Here is a 22,093-nt window from a genome sequence, read left to right on the forward strand (position 1 = left end):
CTAGGAATATTAAAAAATGCAAGTGTAGCAGTACCAAAAAACAAGAAAAAAAAAAAAATCCTAGAAGCACTGACAGAGTCAGAACACTCCTGACCCCCTGTTGCTCAGGGTGTTGGTGTCAGTCCAATCAAGTCCTGCAGTGCCAGATGTGGTTCTGGTGGAGCAGAGATGATCCTGTAGAAGGGCCCAGTGGTGCTGAGCTGGGTCTGCTCTCCCTCTGGGAATCCAAACAGGCTGTGCTGGGGTTCTCAATGCCAGGTTTGATCCAGGTGGGAATGCTGGGCTCCTCCTGTTAGTGTTGAAACACACAATCACAGAATTATTATCTGCAGGTGCTTTTATTGGAGACTCTGGGAATCAGGTACAGGTACAGACCCAAATCTGTACCCGACATGGATTCGGGATGGACATGTTTTTATGCCCTTTCATTATATAACTATACATTAATTATTAACCCCCTACTGTTCTATTGAATATATTGATCTTATCCAAGCATGAATTCCTGTAGTTTCCATCAGACCTCCCAAATATTGTTTCTCGTGATTCTTGTTTAAGATAATATTCATATTCCATCACCAAACAATCATTACAACTAACAATCATATCACTGATCATACAATGATCATACAGGTGCAGTTTCTTCTGTACATGATCCAGTAAAGACAAAACCCAACCTTTGTTTCCATGTTCTGTGTAGTTTTGGTTCCCTTTCCCAGGCCTATCCAGCCCAACCTTTCTTTCCACCTCCCCTCAACCTGTTGTACACAATTCCTGTGATTTTTAGAAACATTTTAACCCTGTGCTATCACTCCCCATGGGCTGATGGAATTGTCTCAGCCCTGCAGTGAGCCTGGATGGGCCATGGACAGCAGAGATCCCCTGGAGGGAGGATGGGGCCTGGAGGGGGTAAAGAACTCAGCCCCCCCTGGTTTTACAGCAGGGCCATTGACAGAAATACACCCACCCCTCCTCTATGGAGTTATGAGATAAATAAAAAACACCTCCCCAACCCATTTCAAGAGGTGGCAAATAGAATATATAATTTAGTTACATATTGCAACCCAAGACAACCCAGAACAAAGGGAATGTGAGCTCAGGATGGAGTTTGGCCTCAGGATTTTGGCTCAGCTCAGAGGGCTGGGGGTGTAAAGCTCCAGGTGAGATGTGAGAGTTGTGCAGTGCTGCAGCCCCAGCATGGCTGGAACTGCTCTGGGAGTGTTAAAACAAGCAAACAAAAGTGGTGATGTGCACAGCTGAATCCTAATTGGGATTTTAGAAGCACTTTTTGTTCTCTGTATAAGATATTTCTTAAAATGCCCGATTTTAAGGATGAATGAGGACTGTCCTCATGCTGGGAAAAGACCCAGTGGTTCATCTTTGAGCATTGTCTGAGATTTTCAATCGAGTTCTGCTTGGGCTTGAACTGAGCTGAACAGAAACTTTGTCCTGCACTGCTTTGTATATTAAAGTTATTTTGTATGTTAAAAAGTTCTGTTTTCCAGTAACCCCTTCAGAGCAAAATTATATTCTCCTTATACTGACAGGCTTAGAACTGTGGGCATAAAATCAAATTGCATCATAGAAAGACCCGGGTTATTTTATTTATTTTATGTTGATTTATTTTGCCCATTTGACTGTGGCTTTGTATTTGTAAAATCCAACAACTGATGTCTTATTCTAGGGCATTAATGTGGAAAATATTTTTTTCTCTCTGCTGCCACTTATTATCCAGATAATCTACCTGCTGAGCAGAGTTCTACAGAGCAATTCCTGCAAGAGACCAGCAGAGTCCTGCCCTGGGAGAGCTGCAGAGTGTGATGTGATCCACGAAGGGCTGCTGGATTTGCAGCAGAACACTTCAACCTCCACTGAATGGGTGAAGTATGAACTCTGGGTTTTGTTAAAACTTCTGATTGATGCATTTAGATTTGAATGTGCTGATAATGGCTTAATTATTTATTTGGTTTTTTTAAGTGTAAAGGTAGATGCCCAATCTGCATGAGCTGTCAGTGCAGTTAGTGGCACCCAAAAAACCAAAGTTGTGATCTGGAGCCTGCTGGGAGCACTGGCAGCACAATTCTGTAATCCTGATGGTGCTCAGAACGATTTTGATGCTGAGACTTTGTTTTTCTCTTGACTTTTTTGTCCATTCTCAGTAATCCTGTAGTTTTTCATGGTTTGCTCTCCATCCTGCAAACAAACCACCCTTCCCTGAGACAGCTCCTGAAACACCTGGAAATTCCTTAAAACATCAAAAGAGAGAAAGAGAGAAGGAAAGGAAAGGAAAGGAAAGGAAAGGAAAGGAAAGGAAAGGAAAGGAAAGGAAAGGAAAGGAAAGGAAAGGAAAGGAAAGGAAAGGAAAGGAAAGGAAAGGAAAGGAAAGGAAAGGAAAGGAAAGGAAAGGAAAGGAAAGGAAAGGAAAGGAAAGGAAAGGAAAGGAAAGGAAAGGAAAGGAAAGGAAAGGAAAGGAAAGGAAAGGAAAGGAAAGGAAAGGAAAGGAAAGGAAAGGAAAGGAAAGGAAAGGAAAGGAAAGGAAAGGAAAGGAAAGGAAAGGAAGAAAAAAAATTCTGTCTAGCTAATGAAAAAAAAAAATCACATTGTAATTATCTGCACAGGGCAATTATCTCAAAAGACTTCACAGTTCACAGGCAATGATTTTAATTGCTCTGAAAAGGCGAGCACTGTATGTGCTGTAAACACCCTCCTCGAGTGTGCCCGGGATTTGTTACCTTGCAACCCTGAACAGGTTTGTTAACAAACAAAAATTGATTTCTGTTTATCTTGTGAAGCAAAGCCCTCGCTGTTTTCTTCTTGCTATTAATCCTCTCTCTTCCACCTTTTTTTTATTTTTTATTTATTTTTTTTGACAAAGTAAGTGATGGTGGAAGCAAGTGGAGACCCGATTAATCCATAAGTCCCTTCCTGGAAGAGAGGAGAGATCAATAGCACTGCCAGCTCCATTAAACAATCCTTATCACTTTGACTGTTTGTGTGGGGATAGATGCAATTTGTGGTTTATGTTTAATTTGTTCTGGAGTAGCTAAACTTATTTAAATTCTTCATGGAACACCTTCATCAACCAGACACACCTCGAAGAGAGAGTGGAGGGAAGGAGAGTTTTGCCAGAACTGCCAGAATGATAAAGAAAGGCAGAAACCCTCCAGAAAAATGAGAAGGCAAAAGCTTAAATAAGAATAAAACCCACAGTAAAACCCAACCTCTTGTTGGGTTCTTTGTTATAAGGATCAGGGCAGAATTCCAGAGGAGAGGCTGAAGCAGAGGGTTCTGCTGGAATGGAATTGCTCTGAATGCTCAGGCAATTTCTCCCAGGATTAATTATCATTTAAAGAGCTTTTCCCAAATTTTGGCACAGCCACTTCTGCTGGAAATCCTCAAGAACAGAATATTTTAACCCTTTCCTGCCAAGTGACTCCTGGGAATGAGGGGCTCCAGAATTCCCACTGGATTTCCAAGAGAGAGGGACATTGGACTGGATGATGGGAACTAAATTTGGAGATTTGTTTGTAGCTTGGTGGATTGAAACCTGGAGGACACAGAAACTCTGCAGCCTTGTCACGTTCTGCACTGCTCAGTCACAGGTGGATTCCTTTAAAAGCTCAGAGTCCCAAAGATCCACCATCCCAAATAAAGAGGAGTAAATGGAGAGGGAGGGACAGAGCACGACCAAAAAATTACCAGGACTTGGGTGATTTTTATTTAATGGTCAGATTTAATTTTACCTCTCACTGGGCACGGCAGGCTGTTCAGATTTTATGTCACGCTTTATTTAGGTGTCAAACAAAACCAAGAAACTCAAACAAGACCATCTCAAAGATTTTTATGCTCTAATATTGATATTTTCGACTGTTCCATGGAAGATGCTGTAAAAACCATGGAGATTTATTGACATTTAGGAGGTGCTTTAACAAGAGCCAGGAGGAATGATCTGTGTGTCCATCCCTTTGTCCCTCAGGTGCCTGGCACAGCTGAGGGAAGGAGAGCTGGCCCTGTACAGCCTGGGGGACAGGAGCCCTGCAGCCACAGTTCCTCTGGCAGCTGGGAGCCTGGGGGGCAGCAGGGACAGTGCCTGCAGCACCTTCTCCCTCCACACCAGAGACCACAAGTATCTGTGAGTACAGATGGGAATTAATAGTTTGTTAAAGTTGATGCCAACCCGATCAGGCAGCAGAGGATCTCAATGGTAAAATGACAATGGGGAAATGAGGCCACCAGAAGGGTGTGGATCACCCCTCCCACTGCTCTGCAGAGGTTTGGGGAGGATTTTTGGGAGGAATCCAGAGTGGAGCAGAGCTGATACACTGAAATCCTGCCCCCAGCAGCTGGTGGAGCTCTCTGATGTATTTCTGTGTGGGGTCAGAGTGTTTTTAGCCCCACAAAGGTGTCACAGCTGAGGGAAGGAGAACTGGCCCTGTACAGCCTGGGGCTGGGGGACAGGAGTGTGTATTTCTGTGTGGGGCCAGAGTGTTTTTAGCCCCACAAAGGTGTGTCACAGCTGAGGGATGCCCTCAGCCTCTCAGAAATGGCTTATGAAAAGGCAAGATGGCATCAAAAGGAGTGTTTAGAAAAGCAAAAGGTTTTAATTGAAGTGAAAATAACAAACTGTACAAAACAAAGGAGTATAAGCAGTGCAAGGTGCAGGGAGGATCCAGAGAGGAGCTGGGGGGGCTCGTCCCAAACCCTCTGCCCTCCCCAGCAGCATCTCCTGGCACTTCTCTGCTCCAAGGAAAAGGGGGCTCAGCCCATGAGGAAAGGATCAGCTCAGGGATAATTGTTGCAAAACACCCACTGGAGAAAGGAGAGTTGTTCATCAAGATTGGTGTGAGAAGAAACTTTCTTGAGGAATTTTTCCTGGGGAAAAAGTCAGCAGCTGCCAGCAGGCTGAAATCTCTCAGGCTCACAAGCAGGATGTTATTTACACTTCCTGCTGCATTTACACATTATTTACAACCTGTGGTGGGCAGGATTTTTTTTTATTATTATTATTCAGGATGTTATTTCCACTCCCTGGATGACTTTTTTCCCATTGCAGGTTACGGATTCCCCTGACTGCCCACAGCAGCAGCCCCGAGGTCTCTGCCAGGCTGCTCAGGGAGTGGCTGTCCCTGCTGGAGAGGCACTGCCAGCCTGGCCCCAGGGAAACCCAGCAGGGAAAACAAGGATGTGCCAACACCGAGGCTGATTATGAGGAATTTATGGTCCCGCTGAAGGAGCAGGAAGAGGAGAGTCCTCCAAACTCTGCAAGGAGCAGCCTGAGGCAGCCCCCAGCCCCCCTGGCAGGAGGGACAGAGGGACAGGCAGCCCCAGGAGCAGCTTTGGCACCTTCCCTGGGCAGGGCTGAGCCTCCACCAGCCCCACCTGCCCTCCCACAGCCCTGCAGCCTCTCCCCGGCTGCAAAGAGAACCAAAGCCTTCCACTGGGACGTGGTTCCTTGTGACAAGGTGAGTGTAGAAATTTTCATGGATGGCAGGGACAAGGAGCTTTGCAGACCTGAGATGTTCTAGAAACACGTGGCTTTATTATCACAAGGGTGGTGGGTAAAGAGGGCTTTGCCTTCAGCCACCAGCCTGGGCTGGAGCAAAGCTTTAAAGAGAGAATGGGGGGAGAGAGAGAGAGAAGAGAGATAAGGGGTAAAAACGGAGTAGGAGCAGGGGGAAAACGTGGGGAGAAAACAGGAGCAAGCGAGGTGAGAGAGAGGAGAGGGGAAGAGTGGAAGAGAGCAAGTGAAGAGGAGCCAAGAGGGTTAGAGAAGAGGGTAAGAGCCAAGAGAGTAAGAAGAGAGAGATCTCCTTGTTACAATCCATTCTATCTCTTTTTGTGTTGAATATTTTAATTTATAATGACCAACCAGCGTGAGATACAAAACTTACAAACTTTGCACGCAGCCTATAAGAACTACTACATTACCATGGCATTTTATATTCTAAACTCTATAGACTCCTTTCTTATGTACTTATGTACTTGTTCCCTGATGCCTCTGCCAAGGTGGAAAGGCAACATTCTTGTCTTTTGGGTTTTTTTTGTCTTTTCAACCCATTTTCAGCTCATCACTGTCTTCCTGCCTGCCAGGCTCACATCTCCAAACTGGCTTTCATTCCTATTTCACTCAGCTTTTACATCTGCACTATTTCTTACTATAAAATTATATCTATAAGTCTTTCCTGTCCCATCTTTCCCAACAGTGAAAGTCCCATCCAGTGAAGATGAGACCATTAAAATGAAAAAAACAACCTAAATATTATATCCTGTGTGACAAGAGCAGTTACAAGGCTCCAAATGACCTGGATGCTCCTCTCTCTGTGTTTGTGTGGAACAAAAAGGCCTCTGTTCTTCTGCCTTTCTGTTTACCCCGTGTCCCTCCTGTATTTTTAGATTCAAAAGTCCATCTGGGCATCGTGTGAGCCGTGCAGGAGGAGAATAGACGTGTGCAGGCTGTGGGAGCAGTTCCAGAGCCAGGACACAGCAGTGCTGCTGGGCACGGAGCCTGCGCTGGGTCACCACATCCTGCTGGACAGGAAAGTTGCACACAACTTCAGTGAGTGTCTCGGGTTTTTAATCGAATGTTTCTCACCCGAGATTCCAAGGCTGGTGGTTCGTGTGGGCACGAAGGGAGTGATTTTCCCTCTTGATCTCTGAAGGATTTGGGGTCTGCTGTCTGACTCTGTGTCTCTGTGTCTGTGCTGAGCTCGGTGCTCGGTGTGCGGCGTGAGAATGATGAGGAGTTTCAAGGTCTTGGTTTTCTTGGTTTCTCCCATTGTTTATTAATTCTTATCTTACAATTCTCTGTGTCCGGCCAAGGTGTTCACAGCAGCTCGGACACAATGGGACTGCCCCGTGATGGGAGGTCACTGCCTCTTGTACAGATAACACGTACCCATTATTTACAATTCTGTGCCAATGTCCATCACCTGCACTAACAGGGTCATCTCTACTCTGCCCCAATCCACTGAAACTCCTTTGTGCCCACATCACTGCAGGAGATGGAGGCCAAGGGAGAAGAAGAAGAACCCAGGGCACCGCCCTAAAATCTCCATCTTGTCCCTTTGCATCTCCATTCTAAAAACCCAAACTACAAAATCTTCCACACAGTGATAACCACACCACTGTCTGTCACACATTTGTGACTTGCAATTCTTCTCTCTGTTGGATGTTTTTCTCATGGACCGAAATCAAAGCCTGTGTCCTCCTGGGCTCTGTGCCAGGCAAACCCCCCTGGGCAGACGCCAGACCCTCTTTTTGGGGTCCCAGGACTCTCTGCTGAGCTCTGTGACCTTCCAGGGTGCCCAGAGGGATGTCCTGGACTCCGACATAAGTGGGTGAACAAGGGTTGTGTGCTGCTCTCTGGGAGCTTCTTGGTGGTTTCTGCCCTTCCACAGGCAGTGGTCAAGGTGGTGTGGAAATCAGCTTTTAATTGATGGTTAAATTAAAGTGTCAGTTTAATGATTATCTCTTAGTAAAAAAAAAAAAAAAAACAAAAACAACCCAAAAAAAACCCAACCAAAAAACCAAATAAAAACCACCAAAAACCAAAACCAAAAACACAAACAAAAAAAAACCCAATAAAAAACCCCACAAACAAACAAACAAACAAACCACAAACAAACAAAAACAACCCACTAAAACCCCCCCCAAAACCCCAACAAAACATGGCTCAGTTGTTCCAAACGTGGCCCTGGATGCTGTAGAGATAAACCCTCCAAGCTGATTTTTATTTTTTTTTGTACAAAGCTGGCTGTGCCATCACTGACCTGTGATGTTGCTCTCCTGGGCCAGGGATTAGTTTCTGTCTGTTTTTAGTCCCACGAAGGTGTGTCACACCTGAGGGAGGCCAGCAGCCCCTCAGAAATGGTTTATAAAAAACAGAAATTGTTTTATAAAAAAAACATTTTTTAATTAAAAAAAATGGTTTATGAAATCAGGCAGCTGATTGGAGGTGTTTGAAAAAGCAAAAGGTTTTAATAAAGATGGAAATAACGAAGCAAAAAAGGTTTTAATGAAGATGAAAATAACAAAGCAAACGAAACAAAAAAGGCTTTAATAAAAATGAAAATAACAAACCATACAGAACAAAAAGGTTTTAATGAAGATGAAGATAACAAACCATACAGAGCAAAAAAGGTCTTAATGAAGATGAGAATAACAAACCATACAGAACAAATGAGAATAAGCCGTGCAAAGTGCAGGGAGGTTCTTTACACCTGCCAGGACACCCCAAAAATGCCCCAAAAATATCTGTGCTCTTCCTTGAGTATTTAATGACAAAGAAGGGGTTTTCAGCATCTTGCCCAATGGAAATATCTACAGGTCTTGAGGAACAGCTCAAGGGTCCAACGGGTGCCTTTGTCGTGGGCCAGTTATGGTGAGAAGAGCATCAAAGTTTCTGGTTCTTTGCCTTATAAATGAAACAAAGAACAAACCCCAAATCCTTTCCTAACATGAGAACTCTGCTGGGGTGTGTAAAATCATCCACAACACCTGTGAAATCAATGGAAGCCTTTGCCTTCAGAGGTTTCTCCAGTTTTGTGGGGTGCAAAGTCACCAGGAGCAGATTGGGAGGCAGAAACTGGAGTCCTGCAGTGAAATGGAATCAAGAATCCCATGCAGGGGGAGCTGGGCTGGTGTGAGGAGCCTTTGGGGCAGCTCCAGGTCAGGAATTCTTGGCTTTTCCCTGTCCCAGGAAAAGGGAAAGTGCACAGGACCCTCCCCTTGAACAGAATTTACTCTCCTATTTCTCCTCCCAACAGCCTGACCTGGGACAGCCTTTCAGAGCTGATGGAGCAGCTCAGCACCCACTCCTGGTCCTCCTAATAAAATATCATAAAGGTGTTTTAATTCCTGGATATTACAGGAGCAGCAGTAATTGTTCTTCAAAGGACACTCTGATTTCTGTGACAAGGAATTCCTGTAACCTAAAGATGCTTTAAGATGGTTACACGTGTAAAGAATTTGGGGCAGTCCGTTCTGAAGTTCTAATGATTTCATCTCGATGAATGTGATTTTAATGATTTCATCTCGATGAATATGAATAAGAAAAAAAAAAAGAAGTATTTTGGAGAGAGTGTAAAGTTTTAATTGGGAAATGTAAATGGGATTATTGCATCCCTTGACATTTGAAGGGTTAAAAGGAAGAAAGTGCTGCTGCAGATAAAACAATCTTGTAATAGCACTTTTATCTCATGAATTATTGCAATTTCTTTGAGGAAATGTCTTTCTTTTTGCTTTGCAAATAGCACCATTCCTCCTTTTGATCCTGCTCCTCTCACAGTGTTTTCCTACATCCTTTTCTTAATCTTTTCCCCATCACTGAGGGTTTTGGCATATCCTTATTATAATGGACATCGCTCAGATCAAAAGTTAATTTGATCCTGAGAATTCTGATTAATCTTCCTGCCAGTGCTGCAAACCACAGTCCTTAAATTAATGAATAAAAAGATGAAGCTCTGAGATGGCAGGAGGTTAAAAAATTCTGGAGATTTCGAGTGGAGTTGTGAAGACCAGAGGAAAATGAGAGTTCTGAGAGATCCCCACACTAAATTCAAGGCCAATGAAGGGGAAAATATAAATAAAAAACCAAGTTCTCTAATGGATTCTTGTTAAAAAAAAAGGAATTTCTGCCACACAGGGAGCAGGAATCAGCAAAAAAATCATCTTCAGATTTCTTTTTCCTTGGTGACTGCTGTGTAAATTTAAAGAAAATATGAAGACTGAGTTTCTTTGCCTTATGAGAGCAGCTGCTAAATATTTTTTATTCTGTTTGTTTGTTTTTGTTGGTTTTTTGTTTTGGATGGGTTTTTGTTGGGTTTCTTTCTGTATTTTGTTTTGTTTTTGGGGGGTTTTTTTGGTTTTTGTTTTGTTTTGTTTTGTTTTTTGGGGTTATTGTGGGTTTTTTTAATGGATTTTTTTGTGGGTTTTTTGGGGGTTTTTTTGTGTGTGTTTTTTGTTTGTTTTTTGGGGGTTTTTTTTTGTGTATTTTTTGTTTGTTTTTTGGGGGGATTTTTTGTGTTGGTTTTTTTTTTTTTTTTTTTTTTTTCGGGGCGGGGATTTGGTTTATTTTGGTTTTTTGCTTTCTTTTTTAATTCTGCTAAATACACATGAGCCCCTTTGGTGATTTTCCTTCCCTCAAGCATTTCCTCCCCAAATAACCCAAAAATCCCTTTTTTTTTTCTCCAGACATTTTCCTCAAAAGTTTCCGTATCAAACCGAGCGAGCTGAAGGACAAACTGTTCATCATCCACGAGGAGAGCGGAGGCCTCACAGACGAGCAGATTACAGCACTCAGAAGGTAATTTTGGGGGAATTATTTGGGTTTTGGGACCTTTTTGAGAAGGCAGAATATTCTGTGAATGGAGTTTGGAAAGTTGGAATGGAGAGGAGGAAGAGTTAAAGGAGGTTTGTGTGATATTGGGAATATTTGTGTGCCTGGGGGGCAGAAATTTGGGGTTTGAAGCAGAATTTGGGCAGAATTCAGGGGTGTAAGAAAACTGCTGGTTTATGAAATTCACAGGAACTGGATAGTATCTTCTTGAAGAATTTGAGACTAATAAAAAAAAGGGAAAGAAGTGAGATCCCAGAGTGGGATCTGTTCCCATGGGAGACCTTTTAATAAACATTTTACATGCAAAAGCTTGATGTGAACCTGAATCTTCCTTCAAAATTAGACAAGAAAAAAAAAAAAAAAAAAAAAGGAAAAAAAAAAAAAAAGAGAGTGTTTTGCTAAAGAAAACTGGAGAAGACACTGGCAGAGAAAGTGAGGAAGTAAATAATTGATGTTTCTGCTTCTTGTGGCATCAGTTGAATTTTGGCCTTAAAATCCTGATCTGGGGCAGTGATTTTGGAGCTGCAGAATCCTGTCTGTGCTGGGGAAGGGATGTGAGGGAGAACAGACACAAAACACAGAGTTTATGTCACTCTGTGCGATGGTTTTTGAAGCACGAAGGGACATGGGCGGGACACTGGGGATGGAAATGTTTTTTTAATTCTGGAAGGTATTTCCTTGCTGTCCCAGAGCTCTCCCAGTTAAATCCCACTCTGGTGCACAGGAATCAGGATCTGGTGGAAGGTGGATCACCCCACTGAGGGGACTGCTGAAAATCTGGCCCTAAAGGGTCTGTGAGAACAGAAATATTTTATTGCAGAGCTGGAATTGGGCAGGAAATAACTGCAGGGAAATGCCTGGGACATCCAGGGGCTGTTCCTGGAAAGGCAAAGGAAAGGAAATTTCTGCAGCCCCATTTCCCACCTCAGCTCCAAGGGAAGCCCTGACCCCACTCTGACTTTGTTTTACACCACAAGGACACAGACTCTGAGGTTCAGGAGGCTGAAAATGACTCCTTTATTTTTGGGCTGTGTCTCCCTTTTATCCCATTTCACACAGACCAATTGGATTGGTGACACAAAGACAAACCTCTTCACTCCCATTGGGCAGAGCAGAGGGACAGCAAGGAGAAGTCCCTCCTGGGGAAAGGAATGAATAACAAAGGTACAGCTACAAAAACATTTCACCTGTTGACAGAAAATTCCTTGGGAAAAGAATTTCAGAAACCCAAAACACCTCAGGCATGGAATTGGGGCTACATCACTCTGCTGCTCAGGATTCAGTCCTGGCTCTGCAGACTCAGCCCAGGGTCTCCAGGCTGCTGAATTGCTGTGGCATCACTGATTTATGACCTCTTTACCATCAGACAATAATAATAATAATAATAATAACGATGATGATGATGATGGCAATGAAGCTTGGAATATATTTTTTCCCCCTTGAAGCCTTTCTTTGCTGGCAATAATGCAGAGGGGATATTCCCAGCATTGTGCTGTGGGAGGGATATTGATTGTTGTGTTGCTCTGTGTTGTATAATTTCAAGGATTCAAACGATGCTCTGTGGCTCCGAGGATTTTATCCCTGGGATTATTATTTACTGCCAAAATCGATGAATCCACGTGCAAAGGGAGCTGCATTTTTTTTCTTTCCACCCCAAGAGTTTTGAGTGAGGTTGATCTCAAAATGAAGGAAGGCTTGGATTCCCAAGGAAGTGGAAAAGTGAAGGAGCAGACAGGAATTCTCATCACCACTCCCAGATTTCCCTGTCCAACTCTCTGTGCTGGGCTTGGCACCACTCAGCACTTCCCATTTAACACTTCAACTCAACATGAATAAATCTCAGCTAAAGAACCTTAAATTGTGTTAATTTAATAAAACCTGCGTGTAAAAACTTTAAATTGATAGGGTATAAATCTATTATCACTTAAACTTTATAAATATTTAATTTTTCACAACTCAAAAGTAACCTAAACTTAATGGAGCCCAAAATTGAGGTGTCCCAAAGGGAAATTTCACATTTGGGAGCTCAGAGAACTGTTAACTGAGAACCCTGGGCAGGACAGGAGTCAAACAGGTCCAGGGCTGGAAAATTCCTCTCAGTGCAAATTGTTCCAGTCAGAGAGTCCGAGCCAGGGCACAATGTTAAAATCCTATTGTTGGAGAGGGAAAAATACTTCCAGTCAAAGCCAAAATTCCGTTTTCACGGCTGTGACCAGGGAGCAGAGTGTGCTGCACCCAGTGCTGGGACATCACTGAAAACTTCAAGGATGGATTTGGTGCAGAAACCTCTCCATCTCCGAGTGGTTCTTTATCCTCCTGTCTCAGCACAAAGCACTCCACGTCTCCCTGAGCTTCATTTTTCTCTCAGAGAAATGAGAATCCTTTTCGTTGTGCAAATTCCATTAGAGCCGCGTTCATGTAAAATGATATTTATGGAATGAGTTCACCTGGTTTTGTGCCTCCTTTCCCACGGCTCCCGTTGTTTAATGCTTTAAGCTTTAAATAATCTGTTAGTTCCATTTTCTGTGCATTATGCAGCTGAAGAATTTTATGGGCTATCAGACTCCTGATTAAATGAAGATGTTTGCTGTCACCTTTAAAAACACCTTCTATGAATTTGCTTGGAAGGTAAAACTATTTTTAATGGTGAATAAACGCCCTTTCATTTGCCAGCAGCTCGCTTATTTTAAAATGAAAATTAATTTTATTTTTTCTTGATGGTGTAGTGGGCTGAAAGGATTTCATTTTAATGTGCCAAAGTATAGAATTAATTCAAACCCCAGCAATTTTACAATTGAAACGTCATATTAATTATTGACAACAGTAAAATAAATCTCAGTGTTTGTCCTGTGTTTAACGTGTTAAAATATTTGCTTTTTTCCATCCTTGAACAAACCCCCTGACTTTTTTACTGGAAACACACAGCTCTGCCCATGAATGTTTAATCACCTTTGCTGCAAATTTACAAGTTTGTTTTAAGAGAAAGAAAACAGAGGAGACCTGAATACTTATTTCAGCTTCTTTGTGCTCCTCACACGTGAGCTCTGCCATCGATTCCGTTTTTCTGAAGAAGAAGAGCTGTGGATCCCCCCAGTGACCGCCCAGGCAGGCAGGAGCATCTCCAAAGGAAGAGCTGTGCTTGTTTTCCCAATGTTTGAAGACACCAATCTCCTAAAAATCCGTGGCCCTGGAGGATGTTCTGTGACCTTGTGCAGAAGGGAAGGAGATGTGGGTCTGTGTTTTGTGCTGTCATTGTTAAACAAGTTAAAAATCCTGTAAAAATCAGAATAAAGGAGAGAAATCTTCCCAGGCTGGGGTTGTTGGGGTCTCTGTGCAGGGCCAGGATGGGCAGGATCATCCCTGGGGTCTCTTCCAGCTCAGGAAATTCTGCTGTAGCTCTGGTTTTGTGCCTGAGGTGTTTTGGGTTTCTGAAATTCCTTTCCCAGGGAATTTTCTGTAAACAGGAGAAATGTTTTTGTAGCTGTCCCTTTGTTATTCATTCCTTTCCCCAGGAGGGACTTCTCCTTGCTGTCCCTCTACTCTGCCCAATGGGAGTGAAGAGGTTTGTCTTTGTGTCACCAATCCAATTGGTCTGTGTGAAATGGGATAAAAGGGAGACACAGCCCAGAAATAAAGGAGTCATTTTCAGCCTTCTGAAATCAGAGTCTGTGTCATTCTGTGATATTATTCTTATCTCTGTAAGATAAGAAAGATAAGAGAGATAAGAAAGGATCCAACCTCTTTGGAAATCATGTCCTGAACTCCTCTGTCCTGTGGTTTCACCATTTCCAAACCATTCTGTCATTCCAAATTCTCTGGCTCTTTATGGACATTCTGGCTCTTTTCAAGCCTTAGAGGCATCCCCAGATATCCAGAGGGATCTTGTGGTGGTTTTGCATTTGCTGGATTTTGTTCACTAATCGGGAGAGAAGATTTTGGGAGAAAAAGGTGAAACAGGTTTAACTTAAAAGTAAAACACTGATTTTATTAATATACACTAAGAAAAGAAACTAAATATTCAATATATTTTTATATTATTCAAATATTTTTCTCTATTACAAACTGTTCACTTTTTTACTTAACACAGAGAGAAAAACTATGATTTTCAGTTAGTTGCAACTATTTAAACACAACCTGGCATTATTTTGGGAGAGGAGCCTCTCTAGAGTTTATGGAGATACTCAATGTCACAAATCTGCTGGGCAGACAATGAGCTGTCCATCGGTGCTGTAATTTCTTTAGGAAAAAGAAAAACTTTTCACATTTTTGCTAAACCACCACAGACCTGCAGGTCACTTTTGCTCCCCAAATAACCCAGGATAAGCAATAAATACTAAACACACAAACCACACACAAATTGCAGGGAATTCCAGGGCAAGGAATGGAATAATTAATTTATCAGAATGGAGAATGAGGAGGAAGAGGAAACCCAATTTTGATTTTTCTCTTTGCAGGTATTTGCCCACCCCCAAAGATGCAGAAAGGTACCTGTCCTTCAAGGGGTCTTGCTCAGAGCTGCACGTGGTGGACCAGTTTATGTTGGAGGTGAGGTGTGATGGTTTTATTTATTTTTATTTATTTATAATTTATTTTTAATTATTTATATATTTACTTATTTATTTATTTATTTATAATTTATTTTTATTTTTATTTTACAATGAGGAGTTTCAATTTTGAAAGACACCACATCCTACTTGTAGGACGTTCTCCAAGCTAAAAACCACTGCAAAGAGATGGTGTTTAGAACTTAAATTTACAATCTCTCCCAGAATCAGAATAAAAAGGTTATTCTGATGGAGAATTCAGAGAGGTAGATAACAAATAGAGAATTGTGGATCCCTTTGTCACAGTCCTACTCCCTACAGAGTAGGAACTAATTTATCCTGACCTCAATCTAGATTCCCAAAAATCCAGAAGCCATCATCTATAAAATTAAATGCATTTAACCAGTTTTGCTCACAAGAAAGGATTGATTTTCAGAATTCCTGCCCAGGAGGATACAGTGAATGTGCCAGAGTGTATCCACAGGATTAAGAAGAAAATGAATAAAATGAATAAATAAGCACAGAATAAAATGAACAAAATTAATGAATGAGTACAGAATAAAATTAATAAATGAGCACAGAAATCAGGCAAACAACGGCACAGCTGAACTGCTGGATAAATAATGAAAGGTGTGTGCATGTTTTGGTACAACTGTGAGTTTTTATTGTGGTTCTGCTGGGTTCTGTGCAGATGTGTAAAATCCCCCAGCTGGGCCAGAGGCTGGATCTGCTGCTCAGTGTCCGTGAGCTCCCCCAGAGCATCAGAGACCTGGAGCCTGTGAGTACCAGGAGATGCCACTGGGCATTTCCACACCTGAGCAGGTGTTTCCAAGAAGGAAAAGGGGTTCCAGTTTCACCCTGTGTGGGTTTTACCTCTGACGGTCCAGCCTGGCAGAGATGTGGCAAAAATCAATTAACGAGACGAGATCATGATTGAGAGGGAGAAAATAAGGGGAAAAGATGTTCAAAATTTCCTTTGGAGTTATTAAACTCTCCTCCTTCTGTGGCCAGTGATAAGACAGGAGTGAATTCCACCATTAAAATTCAATTCCCTTTGTGGGGATGTTCTGGCCCCAGGAGCTGAAGGAATCCATCGAAGACTCGGAGGAGTTTTATTTGACAAATCTCACAGGGATTTATCATTTCCTGAAGGCTGAAGGAGCTGGACAGCTCTGGACTGAAATTTTTGGGATCCAGAGCTCAAGTCCCCTCTCTGCCTTTTTCCAGGACGACCTGAGGGTTTGGGGATACAAATAACCAAGGGCCAGTCTGGGGACTGATGGGTCCTGCTGTTCCAGGCTGTGCTTTCCCTGCCAGGTTTTGTCCATGCTTTGATTCTAAACAAGAATTTCCACCCCATGAAAACATTTCAGAGGTTTTGCCCTCGTTCTGCATGGGAATGAAAAATAAAAATGTGAAAGTTCTGCAGGACCAGGTTGTTATCCTTTGCCTGGCTGTGATCAAAACCACAGGAACAGTGAGGGGAGCTCAGAAGAGGAACAGATGGAAATGCAGAAATCCCTGAGCCTGCCTGGTGCAGCTGCACCTTTGCTCTCCTCCACTGAGGCCAAATATTGAATATTTGAGAGTTATTCTATGCACTGTTTGCTTTGATGGATATTTAATGTTCACTGAAGAGCCTAATTAACATCTAAGTATGTTTTATCCATGCTAAAACCTATTTTTAAACCACCTCAAATCCTAAGGGACAATTTGAATCTTGGCTTTGAGCACCCTCTGGCCCTGAGCTGTGCTGTAAATGCCTCAACAACAGTTTTCATGTGCTTCATCCTCGCCCTGTTTTTAAACTTGTGTGTTGGTGACTGATGAAAAGAGGTGTGGTGCTAAAAAAATATAAAATTTTTAACTGAGAACAAAATCACCTCCTGTGCCTGTAGGCCTAGAAGGGAGGTGGCTTCCCTGGGAAAACTGAATTTCTGAGTTTTGAGCACAGGAAATTATCATTCTTCCTTGTGGGGAAACTGTGCTAAGACTTTTTGATAAGAGACTTTTGATAACAGCACTGAGCTGGTAGAAATGGAAAGGGAGGGAGGTGAAGGATGGAGCTGCTTCCCCTGATCCCTGAAATTTGGGCAAACAAACAGCAAAACCCTTTTTTGTGCCCAGGAGTGGTTTTGGCAGGGCTGGAAGGATGTGACTCCTTTTGGAGTTTTGTCCTGGGGAGTTTGGGGTGGCTGGAAACCCCTGAGGGGTCTGGACAGGGACATGTCCTTGGGGTGACAGTGAGGGCTGGCCCAGGGAAGGGACAGAGCCCATGGATCATCCACATTTTCACTCTGTCTGAGGGGAGGTTTGTGTGTTCCAGCTGATAATCCAGAATATCCAGGCCAGCAAGCAGCTGCAGTCCAGCCCCAAGTTTGTTGCTGTCCTGGAGTACATTTTAGCCCTGGGGAACCACCTGAATGAAAAGGCTGGGAAAGAGGTGGCCAAAGGATTCCGGCTCTCATCTCTGGCCAAAGTGAGTAAACATTGTCTTTAATTAAAGTCATCCTGGTTCAAGGTTTGTTGGCCATTCCTATGAGTGTGGAGAGGCAATAATTCCTAATGAGGAGCTCACATTTTACACCTTCCCTCGGTTAGAGGAGAATAAACCCCAGTGTGACACTGAATTCTGTCCTGTCTGTGGTCACAGGCAGCATCACTGCCTCTGTGCTGCTGAATTTGCTGTGCCTCTAATGAGGCAGAACATCAAAATCCTGCCTGCCCTGATATTAAAACCCCTTGGCACGAGGAGTTTTCTGAGCTGCAAACACCAGCTCTGAACCAGGAATGTGTGTGAAACAGCAAAACAAGAACTTTAACTCCGTTGTTTTCTATACCTGGGATGTCTCAGCCCCTCTGCCGTTCTTTTCTCGTGTTTTATTTATTTTTTTGAGGGGTGACAGCTCAGTGTGTGAGTTGTTTCTCTGCTCTGTTGCAGCTGCCTCTGCTGAGGGGCAGGGACAGGAGTTTCACCCTCCTGCACGCCCTGGTGGAACAGATCCTGCTGCACCAGCCCGAGCTGGCCACCTTCCCCCAGGAGCTGGCAGAGTTTGAAGCTGTGCCTGATGGTGAGAGGAGGGAAAAAGGGGTGGAAAATAATCAACGAATAAAATTAAATCCTTCAACTTCTGTGCAAACTCATATTCTCACTATATAAATTATATTTATTATTATTATAATGATTTTTCCGTCTCTCTTTCCTTCCCAGCGTCCATGAAGGGTCTCAGTGCTGAAGTTGATGGTATGTAAATGTGGTTTCTTCACTCAGATTTTCCATGTGCGGTGCAGTCGTTTGGAACAGCTTCTCCCTCCACCTCTTTGTAGTTTGTAAAGAGAGTTAGAGGTTCAAAACACCGAGGTGAAGTGTTGCCATGGAGATGCTGAACCTGCCACGTTACTGTGAAGAATTTTAAAAATAATAATAAAAAAAGAAATATTGAAGTGTGTCCAGGTAGTTTAGAAATGTAAAAAAAAAAAAAAAAAAAACAAAAACAACAAAAAACACTGGCTGTGGTAAATAGAGTTTATGATAAAATATAAAAGTTAAGTGGTACAAGTGATGGCTGGGAGAGTCTCTGGGAAGGTGGGAGGAGAAAAACCTCCTGGAGTTCAAGAACTTTCTGGTTTCCTTCTCTGAAAAGGATCCAGCACCAGTGAAGTCGACAGGAGGGACAGAGAACTCTTCAATGCTGGTGAAATTCCTCCTTTTCTTCTTTTCCCTTCTGTTAGTTCTAAAAAGAGAATTGGAGAACCTTATCCAGTGCAGGAGGCTCATTAAACCCAAAGGCAGCAGGACAACAGCCCAGGAGTCCCAGTTCTGCAAGGAACTCAAGGTAAATCATCAACCACAACCTCCCTGTGGGCTGGAGTAAGGCAGGAGTAACCTGGGAGTTGGTGCTCACACCTGGGGACCAGAGGGGGATCTGGTCCACACCCCAGTGTCCATGGGAGAGCTTTTAATAAATATTTTTACATGCAAAAGCTTGATGTGAAACTGATTCCTCCTTCAAAATTAGACAAAAATAAAAAAAAAAAAAAAAATTAAAAAAAGGAGAAAAAAACAGAAAAAAAAAGGAAAAAAAAAGAAAAAAATAAAAAGAAAAAAGAAAAAAGAAAAAAGAAAAAAAAAGAAAGAAAACAAGAGCGTTTCGCTAAAGAAAACCAGGGGAAAAAAAAACACTGACAGAGAAAAGGAATAAGTAAATAATTGATATTTCTGCTTCTTGTGGCATCAGTTGAATTTTGGCCTTAAAATCCTGATCTGGGGCAGTGATTTTGGAGCTGCAGAATCCTGTCTGTGCTGGGGAAGGGATGTGAGGGAGAACAGACACAAAACACAGAGTTTATGTCACTCTGTGTGATGGTTTTTGAAGCACGAAGGGACATGGGCGGGACACTGGGGATGGAAATGTTTTTTTTGAAGTTGTTGCAAATTGTCGAAAATGTCCCAAACAAGCCAAAAATGAAGAGATTTTATTCCCAGCCTTGTTTCTAAAGCCCTTTTTTCTGCCCTTTGAGGACCTGGAACTGGCAGGGTTTTCTTTACAGGCAAAAAAAGGCCAAAAATCAGAACCTTGTGACGCTTCTCTGGCTCTGCCACTTTTATTGGGTTTAGCTTTTATCATTTTATAACACAGTTAAAATTCTCTAACATCAACATTTCTTTTATTTTATTTTTGCCTTTGATGCCGTAATACTTGCAAAGGAATGTGTGTGTGCTTCTCTTTTTGTGAAATGTGAAATTTTTATGACGTGAAAATTCTGCCTCGAATGATTTTTTTTTGTTTTGGCTGCTGTTTAAATTCCTGCTTTAATCGTGTGCTCCCGCAGCAAATTAAGAGGTTTTATTTTATTACAGGATTTAATTCAGAAATATGAAGGGGATCTCTCCCAGCTGTCAAAAAGATGTGAGGAAATGAAGAAGCTTTATAGCAGCGTGCTGGTACATATCGTATTGAAATGCAATGAAAATAAACCTACATTTCTTTTTTTTTTTTTTTTAAGGGGAAAAAGGGAGGGGAAAGGAGTGCAAGAAATTCCCACTTGCTTTATATTTATACTGGGATATTTTATAATTATACTGGGAATTAATACTATATTTATTCTTTTTCTATACTAGAGAAAAAGAAAGAAAATCTCGTATTTAACAGTGGTCAGAGATCTTAAGGAAAGGGACAGAAATAACTTGTGAAAGTTGGAAAATATCCTGGTCCTGGGATTAGGACATTTTTTTCTGTATTTTTTTAATGAATGGATTCATTTAGTGAGTGCAGAGCCAGGAAACTTCAGGAATTTCTGATTTTTCTCCCCTTTAGCTGGAGGTTTGCACTCCAGATTGACCCAGGTCACTGGGGTGGTTCAATGGCAACTCCTCAGGTCACTTTTATTTGGGATATTTTGGGATCTCAGTTCCCTGGGGATTTCAGACAGCTCAAAGTTTCCTCCTTTTCTTCCTTTATCTCTTATTATTCCTCTTCTTTATATTCACATTAACAATAACGGAGGGATTTGACTTTTCTCTGCTCTTTAAATTCCATTAAGCTCCTGGACATGGTTTAGATCACTCAGATGTAGTAAATATTAAATATTCCTTTTATTTCCAATCTGCAGGTGAAGTTTGGGGAGGCAGCAGACCTGGACTCCCAGGAGCTCTTTGGGTGGATATCTTCCTTCATCACCGAGTTCAGGAAGGCGTGTGCTGAAGTCACACCATAAAAACACAAATTTTATGGAGAGGGGAGGGAAAGAGGAGTCCAGGAAACAATTTTTAATTGTTATTTTTTTCATTACTGATAAGCAGCACCTTGGCAATCTCAGCAGTGCAGCAGAGCACCTTGATTTGGAGAGAAATCCAATTTATAATGTGTCGTTTTAAGTGGTATTTAACCTGTAATATCCCAGATCACCCATGAGCCTCTCAGTTCTGTGCTTTTGTACCTTGAGATTCTCATATATTGAGAAAAAAAACACTTCTGACCTTTTGTCATTTCTCTTTTCCATCTTTTCCTCTGAAGCCCCAACTGCTGGCCCAGTTTTAATTATTATTTTCCATTAATAACTTTCTAGATCTAATTTCTAAAGAATGCTTCACACATTTTATAATGAAATGAGGAATTGTTACCCACAGAGGGGAATATTTAAACAAATTCTTGTTTATTTTGCTATTAAAACATTGCAACCTAAGTATGGAATGAAGAAAATATCTGAGTGCTTTATTTTGCCTTGTCCCCACTAGGCAGGAGAATAAAAATAGTGGTTTTTATTTCTGTGGAATGTATTTGCTAAAAAATGCCATAGAAAATAATCAATATATAAGATTTGCATTGGCAGGAAGAGAAAAATGTCAGAGCAGGAAAATAGAAAAGTGTCTTCTAATAGAAAAGAATAGAAAATAGAATAGAAAATTGTAATCTAATAGAAAAGAAGCATCTAATGGGATATGGGAAGGAATTATCCATGGTTTTCAAAAGAGAAAATATTTCTGTTGTGTTTGTTGGCTTTTCCATGTTTTTAATTAGAATAATTATCTGGAGCTCAAGGTATGAGAGGAAAACAACTGCAAAGGCAAAATGGGTGTGTTTAACATTAAAAGAAGAAAACAGCTGTAAAAAAAGTTTGATCAAAGTTCTGATAAAAAGTTGATAAAATCTGTGGTTTATCACATTTTGCACCAGAGTGGGCTGAGAGAAAAGCAAATCTGATTTATTTCAGAAAAGCTTCTGGTTTATTTTGGGTCTTTCTTTGCCCAGTTTGGGCTTTGATGGAGATGCTGAACCTCCCCCTGACTGGAGCACTGGGAGGGGTTGGGATTGACCCCCCCTGACTTTAGTCCAAAAAAAACCCTTCCAACACTTACAGATAAAATGAAAACAACAAAAAAATTAAATTAGATAATAGTTTAGTTTGTCACAAAGCAAAAATTTCTGGTTTTAAATTTTTAAAATAAAAGCAAATAAAAGCAAAATAAAAAATTTTAAGCAGTGTCTTAAATTCTTCTTCAACTCCATCTTTCACTGTGACAGTAACACAAAAACATTAATAAAATGTATATAATGTAAAAAATTACGTGTCTAAAATTAGTAGTAATTATTAATACAAAACTGTAATTATAGTACGTTTTAAAAGTTAATTGGATTAAAAAACCTTTAAAAAACCTTGAACACCAAATCTCGTGTTCTTGACTGCAGTGTCTGTCAGCACATTAAGCCTGGTG

General features: G+C 41.7%; 1 protein-coding gene across 2 annotated transcripts in view; it reads left to right on the top strand.

Moving 5' to 3' along the window:
• LOC310915809 (formin-H-like) overlaps nt 1–21,137 on the top strand; it is a 35,409-nt gene extending 14,272 nt beyond the window's left edge. Inside the window, exons 5-17 of one of the 2 annotated variants that reach the window (XM_083872950.1) lie at nt 1,733–1,881; nt 3,974–4,129; nt 5,051–5,459; nt 6,391–6,553; nt 10,189–10,300; nt 14,788–14,878; nt 15,569–15,655; nt 17,204–17,356; nt 17,819–17,948; nt 18,089–18,121; nt 18,610–18,713; nt 19,739–19,822; nt 20,491–21,137. In XM_083872950.1, the coding sequence (XP_083729076.1) occupies nt 1,733–1,881; nt 3,974–4,129; nt 5,051–5,459; nt 6,391–6,553; nt 10,189–10,300; nt 14,788–14,878; nt 15,569–15,655; nt 17,204–17,356; nt 17,819–17,948; nt 18,089–18,121; nt 18,610–18,713; nt 19,739–19,822; nt 20,491–20,595 (1,776 nt within the window). In that variant the 3' untranslated portion in view covers nt 20,596–21,137. Of the gene's footprint in view, nt 1–1,732; nt 1,882–3,973; nt 4,130–5,050; nt 5,460–6,390; nt 6,554–10,188; nt 10,301–14,787; nt 14,879–15,568; nt 15,656–17,203; nt 17,357–17,818; nt 17,949–18,088; nt 18,122–18,609; nt 18,714–19,738; nt 20,268–20,490 lie in introns of those variants that run through there. The other variant, XM_083872949.1, reaches the window with a different exon arrangement.
• Nucleotides 21,138–22,093: the final 956 nt, after the last annotated feature.

This window comes from Zosterops lateralis, assembly GCF_965231275.1.
Source record: "Zosterops lateralis genome assembly, chromosome: 16".
NCBI lineage: Eukaryota > Metazoa > Chordata > Aves > Passeriformes > Zosteropidae > Zosterops > Zosterops lateralis.